The following is an 18,804-nucleotide window of genomic DNA, read 5'->3' as shown; positions in this document are numbered from 1 at the left end:
TCAAAAATTAGTTAGCAGAATTAATTAAAAAATTAAATTAACAGGAATGATCAATCTGTATTTATTTTACAGACTTGAGGGAATCTATCAGAACACAGCTGTATTTTGACTAGTGGTGCTGTGTGTAAATTGCTATTGGCCATCCTGCCTGTCACTCACCACAAGTGTGTTCACTGACGTTAAGCAGTGGTTGGTTCTTCACCTCCGGTGGGCTGTCACAGAGCATAGAGTTGGGTCGCTTCACTTTAACACCCTTTTCCTGCAACCAGCTAACCAACCGCACTAACTTACAGTCACAGATGAACGGGTTAGAACTCAGATCTCTAAAGGAGAGAGAGAGATAGGATAGGATAAATAAAATTGTGGAGTAACACAAAGGTTTATCTTAGGCCGCTTTCTTTTTCTACATGTACACAATTGATCACACCAAATTAATCTGTGATTACCAGAAGACATTAAATAACAAAACATCTGAAACATTTGTAGCTTTTTAATCTTCTATTTTAAAAGTTTTAAACATCACGGTTCAGCTGGGAATATTTAATTCACAAAGAAAGAAATCACCATGCGCACGCGCGAAAAAGATGTGAGAAGGTTATGATCTGGACGTTGGACTCCATCCTCTGGGTGTGTTGTTTACTGGATCTCACAATTTTGTGTGAAATCGTCATAGCAGCTGTCTTAAATCCCAGTGTGACACCTTCATCATCACCGATTATTACATTACATTAGACAGAATTCAGACAGATGCGCCTCATCTTCCCCTCCAAAAATATGCTCCCCATTACAATTAAAATGATTTCAAACCCTCACAGCTGATCTCTGGTCACAGATAGTACAGGGATAGTTCACCCAGAAATGAAAATACTGTCATTTACTCATTTACTTTCAAACCTGTGTACATTTTGTTGTTCTGCTGAACACAAAAGAAGAATGTTTGTATCTTAACGGTTCTGGGGCACTATTGACTACAATAGTAGCAACAGAAAACTACTATGGTAGTCAGTGGTACCCAAGAACTGTTTGGTTTCCCAAATTCTTCTCAATATAAATGTATACAGGTTTGGAACAACTTCACGGGGTGTAAATGATGACAGAATTTTCGTTTTGGGGTGAACTGTTTCTTTAATGTTTTGGTTAAACTCGCATATAGACTAAGACTAAGTTTTAAGATCTCAAATTTAGATGGTTCAAGACCCGTTTAGAGCAAGATCTGCAGTATTACAGTAAAAATCGTTGTTTGTGTATTTTTTATATTTATTCTATACATGTGTGTGTGTGTTTGTTTGTATACTCACATTGAAGTTAAGTTAAATAAACTCTCACATATTTTTCCATCAACGGTTGATCTGATTGTTGTGATATGATTGTTGCTTATATCTCTGCAAGAAATAAGAAACAAAAACATAATAAATAAGAATATTCTTTCTATCTTTTTTCTTTCTTTCCATCTTTCTTCAGCCTGTATAATCGTTCCCTTGTTCAGGCGTTTTGGAGCAGCATATGGAAAACTTCTGGAGTGATTTTGGTGAAGCAGACAGTGTGTGTGTGCGTGTTGAAAGCAGGAAATAGTGCAGTCGAGGCCTGAAGCCATGACGTTTAATTGGTTGTAATGGCGATTTGATTGAGCTTATCGTGTGTTTGTGTGTCTACGTCTGTTACTGTTCATAAACTTTCTATTCTAAACACACAAGGATTTTACAAACATTTAACCAGTGCTTTTGCTGTTTGGTCTGAACCGAAAGATCAGAATCAAGTTTGGTAGATTCGCGCTCTGTTTTTGTGGCTCCAAAAAATCCACCAACACATTCTCACCACATGAGCTTGAAAACGTCTGGGAACTAGACCATACTAACACCCCCACACACACATACAGTATACACACTTACAGCACAGCTAACGGGCCACAGCCAACTATCCCATGAGGAAGATTGACCAGACGATTATTCTGAAGATACCTGTGGGAACAAACGAAAGCTGCAGGTTACGAAGGGAAAATGATTTCCTTACAAATAAAGAAGGAAAATCACAGACCACCTATTACAAACAGACACACACACCAGACCACGCATTCCAGACGTACGCACACGTACAAACAAAAAGACGCATGGATGAAGATGTGCACTTACAGCTCCTTCAGGAAGGTGAGGTGATCAAAAAGACTGGAATCCACAGAGGGAATGTGGTTTCTGGAGAGATCTCTACAACAGAAGCCAGAGAGGGCCGAGTTAGATGTTACCTCATGACATCCCGTTTAACACACGAATATATACAAATACTGAGTGATATCAAGAGGAAAAAAATATTATCTAAAATGTATATAAACATTTGAAACTTATATAAAGTGGCTTAACATGTGATATTTGTTCACTTAGAGAACCATCATTGAGCAGACGTTAGTCATAGATTATTAATAAATTAATCATTTGAATTCATTTAAAAGTAAAATACATCGAAAGAAAGCATGACGGTAGCAACACATTATTTCACAAAATAAAAGTCAACAAATAAAAATGTATAGTTTCCTAATACACTAATACACATTGAGATTAATATTTATTCACCTAAATTTGTATAACAATTTATAAAAGAAAAGTTGTATTTTGGAATGCAATAACTGTACATTATACAATTTATTGCATACCTAGTTACCAAATATACGATAAAGATACAAAATTTGAATGCAAGTAGAAATGGCAGATGAATATAATTGACATGACACTAGCACATATGTGTTAATTTTCTTTTGACTAAAACAACTATAACTGTAATTATACAGTTTACAGGTGATGACATAATGATGTATGCATTGATCGACCAATCAGATTCAAGTAGTTTTGAAAGCCATGCGTTAACTTTTGGTCTGTGTTTGGTTATAATATAACAATTTACTTTATATTTAATTCATTTTAATATTATAACTTTATCATTCAATAGCAAGAACTTAAATATTTTATTGGATGGATATTCATTGTATTAAGTTAAATTAAAACTACTTAACAGTTATTGATTCTTTGCAGAAGTTTAGGCTACATATTTCTTTATGTTGTTACCGCTGAGACAGTGTTTATGATGATGTGGATATTTGGAGCCTATGAAAAGTCACACCTAAAGAACGTAAGAAAAAACAAATACTTGACTTTTGCTTACTTGTATCACACTTTTCAAATCTGAATATAATAGAATCTGAATAATTGATATTCCTTCACCAGCCCTGATTTACACAGCGGTCAATGACACCTGAAATGTTACCTGGATTAGCATCCCACCTAGACACGACCACAACAGACCGCACAATATCTGTATGTGTGTGTGTGTGTGTGAGAGAGAGAAAGATCCCAAAAGAAAACATCTGCCCATTCCAGACAGACTGTGTAAGAAAGAGGGCGGAGACTTGCGCAACTCACTGTGTGTCTGTGTGTCTGTGTGTCATGATGTAGAGCTTCTGCTAAAGTCATTATTTTATCAGTTTCTCCTCAAGTGTTCACCAACAGGAGTCACACTTACACATCATCACGTTACATAACACAGTGTGTGTGTGTGTAACTATGGTTACAAATTCACAGTTTATCAGTATAAAGCAGAACACTGTGCTACTTTGGAACAGCCAACAGTATGGGCTTGCGTCGGTATTTATTTAGTACAATTAGATTTATATGTGTTTTTTATGGTGATACAACTAGAAATAAGAGAAATATCCTCAGCAAACATTGTTACAGACATGTATGAAGCAGGTTTGATGTGTTGGCCAACAGCTACCAGAGGACTAAAGCTGCCTGGAAATTTCGACTTCTCCCTGAGTATCGGAAAGAAACTGCTTGTTTTTGCTACTGTGCTTTTAAAGGGACAGTTCATCCAAAAATGAAAATTCTGTCATAATTTATTATTTACCCTAAACCTATAACTCTTTCCTCTGTGGAACACAAAAGAAGATATTTTGAGAAATGTCTCTGTGGTTTTCCGTCCATACCACGGAAGCCCATGTTGTTTGGTTACCAACGTTCTTCAAAACATCTTCTGTGTTCTGCGGTTAAAAAGAAAGCAGACGATACAGCATAGACACATAGTGGAAAACAAGAATCGATTGTGTTTCTGCGTTTTCTCTGAGAGAAGCTTACTGTGACAAAAAACACACGTATTGAAGCAAGCATAAGCAAAAGTGCTGCAAAAGTTTTGTTTATGGTCATTTTACATGCAAGTATAATAATCTTTGCTGTACTTGGGAACATCGTATTTAAATACATTACTGTATATATCACAGTACTGCTTGATCACCATATCGAAGTACAATGTTATTGCCATAGCCTTGATACTGCCACAGTCATTTTTTGTGTTCTTCCATTTATAAATATGTGTTTATATATTCTAACTGACAGATATGATGTTTCTTGAGAAGACAGCTTACTACGTTTTGAGGCGATGAGAAAAGAATGTTCCTTTCTGTTTAAAGGCTTTCTGCCCACAATCCCATGAGTCACAGGAACATCAATGACATCATGCTTCCAAAGCAAGGGTTCCAATGATGTCATAGAAAAGACCCTAAATGATGAGATCACAAAGCACCCCGAGTGACAGCTGGTATGCGGATAAAAGGAAGAATTATATTTGTACATATGAAAATGCAAGAAAAAGTGCATGAATACATCTAGTTTTGTTGATGGTTTATGCTGTTCTTCAAAAAAAACACCTTCATAGAGAAATAAACCAGTTGAGGCCGGGTTACGCTGGACATGTTTTGGCTGGGCCGGCACACACCTCTCCCTGAGAACGCAGCTCTAGTTTCTCTCTAACATAAAGCTCCAGTGTGCGGCATGAACATATAATGTGACCTCTTTGGTTTATATTAACAGAAGTTAGGCTCCCGTGCGTAGCTCCGCGCCAGAGCCCGAGCTTTTCGACGGAGCTGCGCGAGGAAGCCGTAGGGCGACATATGGTTCTGTTTAACTCTACCAGGCGCGTTGATTTCACCTTATAAGGGCCGAAGGGCCGTCTGGTGCCACTTCTGAGAGAAAAAAAGAAAGTGAAACAGAGAGAGCGATGGCAAGAAATCCCAGATATGTCACTGCCACACAGAGAGTTTCATTCCACGGCTGGCTCATTTGATATCTATTCAAGCCTGGAGAAAGATTGGATTTAAGAGGGAATGTGAAAGAAGAGGTTGTCACTTTTTTGCGATTGAAGTTATTCCTGTGATAGACTTAGGAGCTTTTACAAAAATAGGACTACAAAAAAGATTTTTATGCAAATGAAGTCTTTCCTCACAACATTTTCCATCGTTTGAAAACACAATGCTCGCCTGTTAATGAGTTTTGACGTTTTCACAGTTGTATTATAGGGAGCGCTGTTAGGCATTCTAAAAGTAATGCGTATTTGTTCAGATTTATTTCAAAGGGGTCATTTCATGAAAATCTACCTTTTTTATGTTTCAGTGCTATGATCATGTCTGGTGCATCTACCAACTCAGAAAACGTGAAAAATGACAACCCAGCAAATTTGTTTACGTCTGTGAGAAAACGAGACTATCAGATTTCGCTCCCCTTCTGACGTAGTAAGAACTTGTCCACCCATGGCGCTGGTATCATTTTAGTTTTCTCAAGCGACACAGGTGAATTAGTTCCGACACCATGGCAAAAGTAAGCATGCTAACTGTTCTGTTGTTGGCTGCACAGACCAGAACAGAAGACTGTTCCAAGCCTCACAGAAAACAGAGAGTAATGCATTGATTTCGTTTTCCATGGAAATTCTCATGACTGAACGAGGCAAAGCTGTAGATAAAGACATTATAAGTACTGGTATTTTCTAAGTAAGACCTCAGGGACCTGTGGCAACTTAAAAGTAGTTAAAATGTCACTGTGAAACATTTGTCCGTTCACTCATAGAAAGCAATAGCTTGTATACACGCGACGGGATAGTCTTCTTATAGAAATTAGAATACAACGTGTTTGGTGTTCAACACAGTATTTCTCATTCGCTTTATGTGCACCCTTCATTCTTGGGTACTTTCACTTATAGATAGCAGTGCGTATGGTTTGTAAATACACGACTGATTTGTCATGTGTACTTTGACACGGCTTAGTTTAAGCCAGGACTTGTTGAATTAAGATATTTATGTCATTTTATAAAAAAGCCTTAGAAGAATACATTACTGGTGTGCATCTTGAGACAAAATAATGGCGCTGATATATTTAATGATATTTCTGGGCAAGTTATATTCAGTTAAGGTCACACATTCATTTTAGTCTGGGACTTGTCTGTGAAACCGGGCCAACGTGTTTGATGTTTAAAGACGAGACACAGCGTTCCTCATTTGCTTTATGCGACCCTTCTTTCTTGTTTTGTCGCTGGAAGCACAGGCTCACAGCCCTGGCTGCGTTTCTGCTGAAAAGGGGATGGAGACTAGCAGCTCATTTGCACTTACAGAGACGCAGACCAAAACAGCGGGTTTCTCCTCACATGCAAAACTGACCATTTAGAGCATGGCATAATAAACGATCTGTGATGTAATTTGAGCTGAAAGTTCACAGACCTATTATGTGGACCCCTAAGACTTATATAACATTTGTGTAAAAGTATAAACAAATCTCTCCTTTAAGAAAGCTATTAACATTTGAAAGATCACAAGGAATGTTTTCTTTTTGTTTGTTTAAAATAACAGACGTTCATTTGGTATGATCTCATATATATTTTTTTTTTTCGAGGAATACAGAAGTATGTGCAATGGCAATTTGACCGTTCAATACGATTCCATGCAGAATGGGATAATATGGAGGAAGATGATTGCGACAAAGATGACAACACTCGATCATCATAAACGCAGAAAAAGAGAACTTAAATTGTTACAGTAACACAGCCAAGCCACAATTGGCTGTAACCACGGTTACACGCTAACCCACTAAACAGCAGTCTGTCTGTTGTGGCAGTGTCGGAAAAAGAGAAAGGGGCAGAGGAAAAACAGAGAAAAGGAACTTTACAGTGTGCTCCGTTTTGTTTATATTTGAAAGTTTAGGAGGAGGGGCGCATGCGTGTATGGGAACGTGTTCTCGTTTATTTAAATGCATGTATAAGAACCAAATGTATGCGTGTTTGTGTAAATATCGAGTCTGAGCGAGCGCACTCAACACAATCGTAAGCGTAAGTGTGTACTCTGATGAGTACCAGAGAGTAGCGCAGAACCTTGGGGCATTTTGGCGAACAATTGCCCACTGTGAGCCGCTCGGCTCTGGGTTTATTTCTCAGCTGTGTTTTTCTGGATGTGTCCAACCCAGGCAGGGTGCCTCATTCTGGGCCCCTCTCCTCCTGTAAGTCAGTCCCTGGAGAATGATTAACAGGGTACTTTCCGATTGCTGGGTAAAAATGTGAGAAGGAGAGAGAGGCTACGGCCCAAAACCAAGAGTACCGCCTACATAGGCAGCTCCCATGTAAAGCCTGGTTTACACTTAATGCATCTATAAAATTACAAAAAAATGACATCATTGTTGTCAATGCATCCACTTTAATCATATTGAACAATTTGGAAAAAGGTTGGCACGCAGTTGTCAAATACAGTTCATGCTTTAAAGTCAGAGCTCCTCAATATGGATGAAAAATCATATGTGGACTGATTTTTTGACTCCCTGATTCGGACTCATTTGCTGACTGAGGCATTACTTCTAAAGCCAAACGACTTTGAATCAGTGAACTCGACACATCATAACACAACACAGTCTTTCTGCCGAAATCATACACAAGCAAGTCATATTTCACCTTGACATCGACATTAAATCACAAATCATTTCCAATCCATTACAAATATGAGCATTGTTCAATTTCAGGAATTTGTTGAAAAGATGTTATTGAAATAACAGTCTTGCATTTATTTTGCAGATTTAAAATATGTATCATAGTAATGAGAATCACCGCTGAAAATTATAAAAACTTTAACGATTAATCACGATTAATCATATCTAGAACAAAATGTTGCGTTTACATAATACGTGTCTGTGCACTGCGCATATATTTGTATTTATAAACACATACATGTATAAATTAAAGAAAAATAAAATATAAAAAAACATGTTTATAAATTATTTAAATGATTTGAATATATACATGTATGTGTACATGTCATGAATCTGTTTATAAATACAAAATCAATATGCACAGTGCACAGACATATATGATGAAAATGCAAACTTAAATTCTGGATGCCATTAATCGCGATTAATATTTGAACAGCCCTTACTTACACAACTGTAAAATGTGCATTCCCAAGATTCTGGGCGGCTCAATATGGAACATGTTTTAAATCAGTCTCAAACTTCAACACTGAATCTCTATTGTCCAAACAGCATCTATATCACTTACTTCAGAGCTGTCTAAACACGGTAGGCAAAAATATTTTACCATGAATTGTATTTATAAAGCGCTCACTTATGTAACATGTTATCTGCTCTCTTTCGACCCCTTTAAATACTCGCAGTAGGAGAAGACCAGCTGTCTGGAAGCAGACAGAAAGAGAGCGAGAAAGAGACACGCTCAGAAAAGAGACGCTCAAAGACCAGCGAGTAGAAGTGGAAGCAGAAAATGAGTTTGAGATGAAGAAAACTAGATTAATAGAGAAAGAATGAGTGTTTATATACGTGAAAGCACTCGTATTAGAATGTTTACATCTGCAGAAAGGAACGTAAATGCCACATGACTGAACGCTATATATCAGCTCAATGCTGGAATGTTTTTGTTAATTTCACACTGATTAGAGTCAGTGTGACGCCAGCATAACGTCCTCACAAACTTTTAGCTAAAGCCAAAAAAACTCAATTTTCATGTTACAGGATTCAGTGAGCTTTTTATACATATAAAAAATACATTTTAAAGTGACAATGCGCACGTGCAGTTATCACAGAGGCTTTAAAGAACGTTATCTTCTTCCATTTCTCCATGTGCAGTAGCTACTGTAAGTCACTCAATGTTTCTCTGCTCTGCATCACTTCATTTTAGCTTTACTGCCAAACACTCAGTGCTCGAGGAAAAGATGTGAGCTGAGAGTCAAATAAACCTCTGTGTGTGAGAGAGAGAGAGTTTGTAGTTATATTTCCATGCGTGGGAGGGAACCGATAGATAAATACAGAAGTAAAAGAGAAGGAGGGACAGTAAACAAAAACCTGCACAGTTATAACCAAACGGCTCATACGAGTTAATGATGAAGCAGTCTTCTTAAATTAACTACAGTCATGCTACGATTGGCTCACATAACTCTGGCTGAAACATTCCAGAAGTTACTGGTCAAAACTAAAATAAGCTATTAACCAGCAGAACACCCCAGAATAACAAAGCAACCACCCGGACCGCTGTATGACATTTTGAAAACAAAAATGCTTTAAAACACAACAGAACCCCTTAGCGTTACATAGCAACACCCTGGCAACCACCCCCATCAGCTTAGCAATGCCTTGATGGTTTATTACAGGCAAGCATGTCTCAAATTTTCCTAAGAAATATAGATGTAAACTGGTTTGACACATTATGTGTGTCAAATATAGCTATCTCTGTCTCTTTTGACTGACTTTCGCCGTTTCTGTTTAAGGGTGATGTCATAATCGAAAGTTGTCACGGCAACAAAATAAACCTCACAGCGCATATGGTCAGCGAGTTTTATCCCAGCGCGGAAAAGTCTTTCATACAGACACACTCATGACTTCTTGGCCATTGCATATGAAGATCACTGAAGACCTCCTCGTGCATGTTTAAACCACAACAATCCAGAATAGAGTAGTGAATACCAAAACCAAAACAGTATTAAAGTTCTCTACAGACCAGGATAGACCACTTAAGTATAGACTAAAGACCAGTACAAACGGTTTTTATTTTTATTTTCAAGACACAGTATGAACATAAAACATAAATCTGCACTGCGCAAATTTAAAATATCCCTAAAACCCAGCATAGACCATAGATCATTAAAGTACTGTGACTATTATAGTGTACCATGAGTAGACTATAGACCAGTAAAGATCATTGAAAAAACTTATAAACCAGTATAGATAATTGATGTACACTATAGACCATTGTAAATCATTGCAGTGTATTATAGATGAGTATAAATCAATAAAGTAAAATATACGCCAGTATAGATCATTGAGGTACACTCTAGACAAGTATAAATGAATGAAGTACCCTACAGTATATACCACCATTAAGGTACACTATTCATATGTCCAGATTATTAAAGTATAATACACCAGTACAGATCATTTAAGTACACTAGACAAGTATAAATTAATGAAGTACAATATAGAAAAGCATATATGATAAAAAGTACACTACAAACCAGTAGGGATTATTAAAGTACAATGTAGACGAGTATAGGTTTTAAAGTACACTAGTATAGACTAGTATAAGTCAATGAAGTACAATAAACCCCAGTATATATTATTAAAGTAGAATTTTTAAGTTTTACTTAACTTATTTATCATTACATATAGGAATTTATAGTCTTATAGTAATATTTGACCTGTGTTTCTCTCTCCTTTATCTTAAATGTGTGCTTCTCTGTGATAACCACTGTGCCTGTGTGCACGTCCGTGTGTGTCTGTGTACATCTGTGTGAGTAGTGTACGTGTGTATTTTGTGTGTGTGGAGATGTGAGTCCGTGTTTTGTATGTGGGTGTGTTTTCACCGTTTTATGTTTTTACTTGTTTAACTATAAATGTTTTGCTTATACTCAGAATGTTTCATGTACAGCTGTTTTGTAACAATGAAAATAAAAAAACCCTATAAAAATAAAGTTGAGGTAAAATACACTAAAGACCAGTATATAATTTTAAAGTACACTATAGACCAGTTTGTATAATAGACCAGTATCAATTATTAAAGTACATTAGACCAGCATAAATCATTGAAGTACACTATAGAGCAGTAAGGGCAGAATCCATCAGTCTGACACCAGTCTGATTCCATCACAGAGTAAGCGATGGGCTCCTAGTCCCTCTGCCATAACCATTACAAAGAGCCAGAAGTGCTGGGAGAAGATCAAATGACCGAGACAGAAATGTCAATTTCAATTTTACCACAATAAGCTCTGCCAACAGACTAACACTGAATGAAGTCATTGTCAAGTATCAAACTATCTGTCTGTCTTTCTACAAAGCCATAATTTAATTTAAATGCTTTTTTTGTTATATTTTAGAGAGAAACTGAAAATATACAATAACAATAAAGACATTTCCATAATATTTTCATTATTTTATTAAGGTTAAAAAATTCCTGATATTTTTTCAGAACTGTGGGAACCCCTTCAAACATTGCAAGTGGTTAAATGTCTTAGTAAAGTTCACACACTTGTAGAGCTTTTAGTCCATTGAGAAGAGAGAACTATTTGGAGACAGATAGTAAAGTAACAAAATGTGTTGATATTAAAGTCTGAGTTTCTTTACTTTTAGAGAGATAAAACTTTTGAAAGAGTTTGAAAGAAAAGCATGCAATCCTTTTTCGCAGTTAAATGGAAAGAAAATAAAGAGAAATGTTACTAAAGGAAATAATAACCCAATTACTTAGATATACTACAAATATAATATATATATATATTCATACATATTATACATATATATATATATATATATATATATATATATATATATATATATAATATGTATGAATATTATAAAAGCACAATAGAAAAACAAAACGTTTTGCATAAGGACTCCTTTAATGCACAGTCAAAATCTGCGCAAAGAATTTAATTTCTCAGACTCGTGCAGTAGAGATCGCGCACATGAAGGAAAAACAGGCTCGCGCTCGCCTGAGCTCGAGAGCAACAGAGAACACAGTGTTCTAAGCGCGAGGATGCTGAAGGGCGACGCGACGCGACTCTACACGCGCGTTTTTGCGCACAGAAAAAACATAGTATGTGCTGTCTGGACCTTTAAGTCCTTATCAAGTTTATTTGTAGCCTATGTTTATTGTTCATATCATAAGATCACCACTTACTAAAACAGGAAATAATATTCCCTCATGATATTGACGTCGCACTTCTACCCACATACATTGTAACGTTACAACGTTACAATGTTACCCCTGATGAGAAAATCAATACAAACCATCACAGAAGTAAACTTGTTGTAGGAAAAACGTTGGTTTGAAGGGTCTCTGTTGGTTTCTACTAGTAATGTGTTAAGTTCTGGCATATGTGAACCAATACAAAAGCATTAAGTCCTACTGGAATAAGGCCCAAAACAAACTACGTAAAGGACTTTTCTTTTGTAATGTTTTTGTGGTGAAAAGGCAACAGTAAATAAATGAATAAACTGTGGTTCATAATGGTATTCGTATCGGTTTTGTCTTCGGAAACATAAAAAAAATACGCAAAAATAATGATTATATAAAGAAGCTATAAAATGACTATTTTGAGCAGCCAAAACAGATCGACTTTTTTCAACTTGATACTTCACATTGGTCTATTCTAGATGGGACAGTCTGCTCATCTCACAGGCAGATGGAGTAGCCCATGTAACGGTAGAGTTTCATTATAGACTTCACAAGAACCTTCCCCAATCCGTTTAAACCATGCATGCATCAAACAGATCACAACAAACACCCGGATCGTAACATCCGGGTGTTTTCGGGTGTTTAATGCATTGGTAACTTACAGTGTGTGTGTGTCGCTCGGTAGATCGGACGCCGCTGGGGCCTGATCCAGTCCGATGTTGGAACAATTAACCACGCACAAGTTTTGCGGTCCCACCGCCGCGCACGTGCAGTTACCCGGACACGGGCTGCACTCTCGCCCGTCCGCCGCGACGCCCGAGAGCGCCGAGAGGCAGCAGAGCGCACAAAGCATACTTGAAAATAATCCAAAGTTTGGCAGACAGACGCCATGTTTTCGCTTAAATACAGTCTGTCCATTTCCACAAGGCATAGCTCACTCGCATCTCATCGCCCCTTCTGTTGGTGAAGTTTTCCTCGGGACGCGGGGGAGGAAAGTTCACTCTTTTTCCAGCTTTTCCATAAGAGAGACGACGCAGAGAGCAGAAAAACTCGGTTGTCGCGTTTTGCCCCAGGTTCGATGACGTCCCCCCTCTGTTCCTCCGCTAACGGAACTGGATTCACTTCTTCTCCAGATGAGGAAAAAAACTCTCAAGTCCAAAAGTTCCTCAAGAACTTCCTCTTTTTCTCCCATCCTGCAGTGCCGATGTTCACCACTGGATGAGATTACATGCAACACAGATGTTTTATTATACTATAAGAAAAGCGTTGAATCAAAATTTCGTCTTTAAAATGTGTATATGTATTTATTTTGGTTTCAATATACAGTAGGCTGTATTACAATTGTTTCTCAGTGGCTTTAATTAAATAAATAAAAAAATGTTTACATAGGCCTACGTAAAAAATATTTATTAAAAACAAGCTTCTTTCGTTAACTTTAGCATTTGCAATAGTATTGTGTTCACATTGCAGTGTGGAAATGCTTATATTATAGCTCTAGGTTGTCAGATTGCTTGTGGTGTTCAACATTTATGAAATGCTTTGGAAAAAGTGTCTGCTCAGTGACTAGCTTTAATATAATGCATGTCAATTTACACCATTATACAAAAGTTTACAGTCATGTCACTGACAAGGTAATTCCTTAAAAACCTTTTGATCGGAAAGCATATGTGTACATGTTTAATATTAGTAATGCAGTTTAAAAAGGTGCCGCCTCATTTAATTATTTATATAATACAAAACAGTTTGTGTTTAAACAAGTTTAAAAAAGGATATCCTGCTTACAGCACAGGTATATCTGTATGATGTCTGCTAAAGATTTGGAGATCTGGAAAACATCTGCGGTGTAGAAACATCCGATAAACGCAGTTTACATACATATTGATTGACAAACATCTTCCAGACATCTTTTTTATGTCTATATGATATCTGATAGGAAACATCTCAGAGACTTATTGCAGATGAGCAAACAATAAAACAATTCTTCAGATGTAAACGCAGACATCACATAGACGTCTCCCAGATGTATGTTTGCTATCAGGGGTGTGACCCTTAACTTCCGAACAGCAGTTCGTTAATGTGCAGTAGGCCTACTTCATAACAGTAATAATAACCATTAAGTAGCTGCACTCCGATAATATGAATAAATGATTGCCTTTGCCTAAGGACATCTCTCGAAATCTCAAATCAATTAATGCATTGTTTTGTTTCACTCTTACTAGAACAACAATGAACTCTGATGGTATGTGTATGAATAATTCATGGCATGAAGTGGTAAATTGTGTTTTTAAACTCCAGGGGGAGCTCTGCGTTTCCACAAGTATGTCCTTTTAAACATTTCTGATGATTTTTCTGATGAAATACTTGTCAAGTTTGATTTTTTAGCTTTAAGATACGAATGAAGTTAGTAGCAGGTATACTGTGGCTCAGTTGGTGGAAATTGTGTTTGTGATGCAAAAGTCAGGAGGTTGATTCAGGGAATACAGATACTAAGAAATGTATAGATTGAACGACCTACAGGTTGTTTAAAAGCATTGACTTTACTGTAAATTAGGGTCTACAGAATTAGGTTTGATTTTAAAGTTAGTCCCCGAGAAAGAAGAACATACCAGCCGGATAACTTTTTGCCAAGATTTTGTACCAAACGATGCAATGCGTTTCAGTCAGAGACCTGTCAAACCTGTAAGTCTGTCACGATTATGAATTTTGGATGACGCATAGTTGTCTATGAAAAAATTGCGATTTGTGGCGATTCGCTGTCTGTTTTAAGGCTTTGACAATATAACGAATAATGACACTAAATTTATTCAATTAAGAAAATATATACTTTAGAAATTTTAACATTTTGTAAATAACTAATACTACTTACTGTAGAGTGACCTTAAGTCCCCGTGATCCGGAAGTTGCGATCGTTTTTGCTTCCGTATTCTGACACATTTGCCTGTGGAAGGGAATTTCAAGGGAGAATTAGTGGGCGTGGCTTGTGTTTTTCCCTGCAAATTGATTGGATGTGTAAAAACAGCTGTTGCATTGATTTGAACCATGAATTTGAGAAATAAAATGACCCACATTGATAAGCTTGTTACTTTAAACGCAGCAATATTTCATAACAAAAAAGTCTTTTTTTATTCCATCGGGACTTTAACAGAGACGACTAGACATGAGGGTCTTGCTGTGTAGATGCAGCAAGTCTGTGACAAAACAAATCAACAAATAAAGCAAAGCTAATACAACTCAAATGATGGCAGATCATCCTTGTTTTCAAAGGATTCACAATAATTGCGGTAATAAGAAATAATTGCAATGACGTCAAATAATTGCGGTGAGACGATTATTTAATAATTGTGCATCCCTCCAAACCAGCGGTGAGTGAGTCGTGCCGACAGGATGTCATTAAAACATCACAGATATCCATGTTTCTGCCTCAAGAGAAAAGAACAGAAGAGAAAGAGAGAGAACACTTCAAGCACAGATGCTCAGAACAGACACGTTTGACAAAGGGAAACGGCAAACATGCGATGTGATACACGGGTTGTGTGTGGTAAGTTTCGAACCCGGGTCTCTGGTGTACTAACTGTGAGAGATAACAGGAGACTTGAGTTATCTTTACTGGAAGGTAACAAAAAATACAAAACAATATCAAAACCGTGCTTCCAAAAACAGTGCAACAAAAGATAGACACAAGGGTCTAAAACGAAAACTTGCGAATGCTTTGATCACAGGAATAAATGGCTCAAGACTGAACACAACGTCCTGGAACAAACAGAGTAATAAAGTGAGACACAGGTGTGGGCGTCAGCACGTAATCAGGTGAAGAGATGTGACAGCAGCGACCCCTGCAGTCACGGAGCGACCAGAACTGGAATGTCCCTTTGGTGACGCCTGATAGGCTCCCGAGAGACAAACGTCATGGGCAGAAACCGGATCGTTATAAGGAGAGAGATTACAGAAGAGGTGAGGACTCATGGTAATTGACAGCTTTCGGTCAGGAATAAAAATAATTAAATTCAAGCATGGGCCAGAATGACCCAGACATCAGTAATGTATTTTTGGAATCCATTACATTTTCACCCAAAAGTTATTAGGTAAATATGTAAAATTAAATTTTTATGTAGAAAGTGTTGAGTGATATTTGCCCTTGCACGATGCTGTGGTTGGTTGCAATGGCATCGCCATGCGGTTACTAGGGTGATAGTAAACTTTGTTGTTAAACTTAACTGTTAAAATTCTATCATTTAGATGTTTGCTCAAATCTATAACCCAACATGAGCTATAACAACACTGCAACATACCTTTGAAGAACCACAAACTGTATGACATGAATGTATAGCAAACGTTTCCCAAACGTAAATATAACGTAAAGGTCACATACAGTATGATAGAGGTCCAAAGGTTTTGCTCAGATTTGATTACAGATGGCCAACATGAAATCTGAAGGTGGATTTTATCGATGGAACACATGATGTTTCCATTCAATTATCTGTCTCCTCACCCACCCATGCTGTTTATTAAATTAACCTTTTATTCTTGTATTGATTCATTTATTTAGCGTCTGTATGCTCTGTCCGTCTCCATTTCGACAGAAAGCATATACTTAAATGTGTTTTAATATTAACACGTGCCTGTTTTTTTATGATTTACTTATTTAAGAAGACTGTGCCTAAAATCTAGTGATCTGCCCACACTTTAAGTATAATGTGAAAAATACCTGTAAAATTGTAAGTTTGTTTTGTTCAGCTGAGCTTGACTAAATGTGTTATGATTATAAGGAATACGTCCGGTACAGTGGAATGGATCATCTGCATGTGTGCGCATGCAAACATGACTCTGATTAAGAATCAGCACCAATCACATCAGAGCTGCTACTCATCTCTAATAACCCATCATCACTATTCTCAGGATAGCACAATTTACATGCATGTAAGGTGGATAATGAGGCAGGTGTTGATAAGTCGAGGTTCTCACAACGATAGGATGTGTGATGCATTGCAAGCATGTTCTATCAAATTGATAATTAAAGCTATGTCCCCCCCAAAAATAATTACTCTGCCTCATGTCACTCCAAACCGTATGAATTATTTTTTTCCACAAAAGAAGATATTTTGAAGATCATTGTTAACCAAACAACATGCGACCCCATTGTGTTCAATTGTATGTACACAAAACCACTGAGACATGAAAACACATCTCTTCCGTCTACACTTGACTGATCATTTCGGATTTCTATATCTTTTCTACAATATCTTAAAAAAATAAATAATAATAATATATATATGCATGCTTATTTAAGCTTGATAAACTAAACTTGGCTCTGTACGCTGTAGTAGGCTTTGTAAGACATGTTTGTATTGCTCTTTTTGTTGTCCTTACGTTTGACCCAATTGCTTCCATTGTTTACTCAACTTGTAAGTTGCTTTGGATAAGCGTCTGCTGAATGACTAAATGCAAATGTAAATGAGATATTTCTCGAAATATATATTGTGTTATAGAACAGGTATTGAACGAACAAATCATTTAATTAAAAAGTTAAAGAGTTATACTCCGTGCAGGGCTTGTGTCGGTTTGTCTCAAGGTTTCTTCCTTATGTAGTTAAATATCACTTTTGTCCGCTGCATTTGTGAGGGCCTATTCTTTTTGTGACTGCTTCAGAACAGCGTGTGTCGTATAAAGCACTGTGCAAATAAAATTGAATTCAACCGAATTGAAATTTAATTATAAATGCAGACAGCACATCATGACCGATGGATGAAGCCCATCACAATCCCACTCTCTCTGTCATAACATGTTAACCTCTACAACTCTGGTCGTATTGTGTAAATAAATCACCATAGTAACCGTAACCAAGCATAATGCACACATGGTTGAAATAATACATGACAACTGTGACTCCCACAGCCTGCATGTCAAATGAATGACATCATATTAACGTTGAGCATCTGCTATTGACCATGGGTATTACGCATTGTTATTATTGGATGGTTTTATGAGGACTAAAGTGCATGTAATGTATATAAATGGGCTAAAACTTTATATACGAATTTGTAAAACATTTAACATAATGGTTTCAATAAAAAAAGTGATAAGATCAAAATTAGAAGGAAACAAGCCACTTAAGACTTAAACGTGTTTAAAGAAGAACTGTGTAAATAATTATATAATGTAGTTTATTATTTTATATTAAAGCCTTGTTTTCTAGCCACTGGTGAGCCTGTCATTTTTTTCCTGTGTGCAGCTGGTGAAATTTCCACGCTTGTAATTTAACTACATTACACTGCCAGAGACATAAAGAGAGACAGACACTAATCTAGCGGAAGATACCACCTGCCTCTTCTGTCACACTCTGTAGACAATATCATTTTCCTCGCAAAGGTCGCTGTTTAACGCAACGTGATTCACTGCGCCATAAAGGCTCGAAACATTGATCGTTCATCATTGACAATGTCTATTCTCTTCAAAGCGTAATGTCATTGCGAACCACGCAGCGTGTTGAAGGTTTTACACTAATGACAATAAATATGTAATCGTCTTGGAAACGTAGAAAAGCTGTTTTCAGATTAAATGGGAGTGTGTCGTTTGTATTTCGGCCAGAAGAGGGTGCGCTCGGCCGTTCAAGTTGTGGTGATGCCGACCGAAGTAATTCTTGAAAATGTCTCAATAATTGAGTTGTTTTCAACAAGAGAAAATGTAAACACAAACTAGAGAAAATTTGAAAATACTAATCAGATACATCTTAAACATGAATCATTCTGAAAGGCTATTTGGAGTTGGGTTTAAAAGGCACCCGATTTGCTTCAGAGTTTTGGGGCATTACATATAGGTTAACACATCTCAAAAGACATATGTAGT

General features: G+C 37.0%; 1 protein-coding gene across 1 annotated transcript in view; it reads right to left on the bottom strand.

Moving 5' to 3' along the window:
- The window catches only part of pkd1a (polycystic kidney disease 1a), a 57,100-nt gene extending 42,213 nt beyond the window's left edge, over positions 1-14,887 (bottom strand). The window contains exons 1-6 of the mRNA XM_056770638.1: positions 14,828-14,887; positions 12,624-13,175; positions 2,130-2,201; positions 1,890-1,958; positions 1,299-1,382; positions 160-323 (exon numbers count right to left, since the gene is read on the bottom strand). Coding sequence (XP_056626616.1) covers positions 160-323; positions 1,299-1,382; positions 1,890-1,958; positions 2,130-2,201; positions 12,624-12,892 — 658 coding nt within the window. The 5' untranslated portion in view covers positions 12,893-13,175; positions 14,828-14,887. The remainder of the gene's footprint in view (positions 1-159; positions 324-1,298; positions 1,383-1,889; positions 1,959-2,129; positions 2,202-12,623; positions 13,176-14,827) is intronic.
- Positions 14,888-18,804: the final 3,917 nt, after the last annotated feature.

The sequence above is a fragment of the Triplophysa dalaica genome, chromosome 2 (assembly GCF_015846415.1).
Source record: "Triplophysa dalaica isolate WHDGS20190420 chromosome 2, ASM1584641v1, whole genome shotgun sequence".
Lineage (NCBI taxonomy): Eukaryota > Metazoa > Chordata > Actinopteri > Cypriniformes > Nemacheilidae > Triplophysa > Triplophysa dalaica.
The sequence above is the reverse complement of the archived record's forward strand: the minus strand, read 5'-3'. Positions and strand labels throughout refer to the sequence as shown.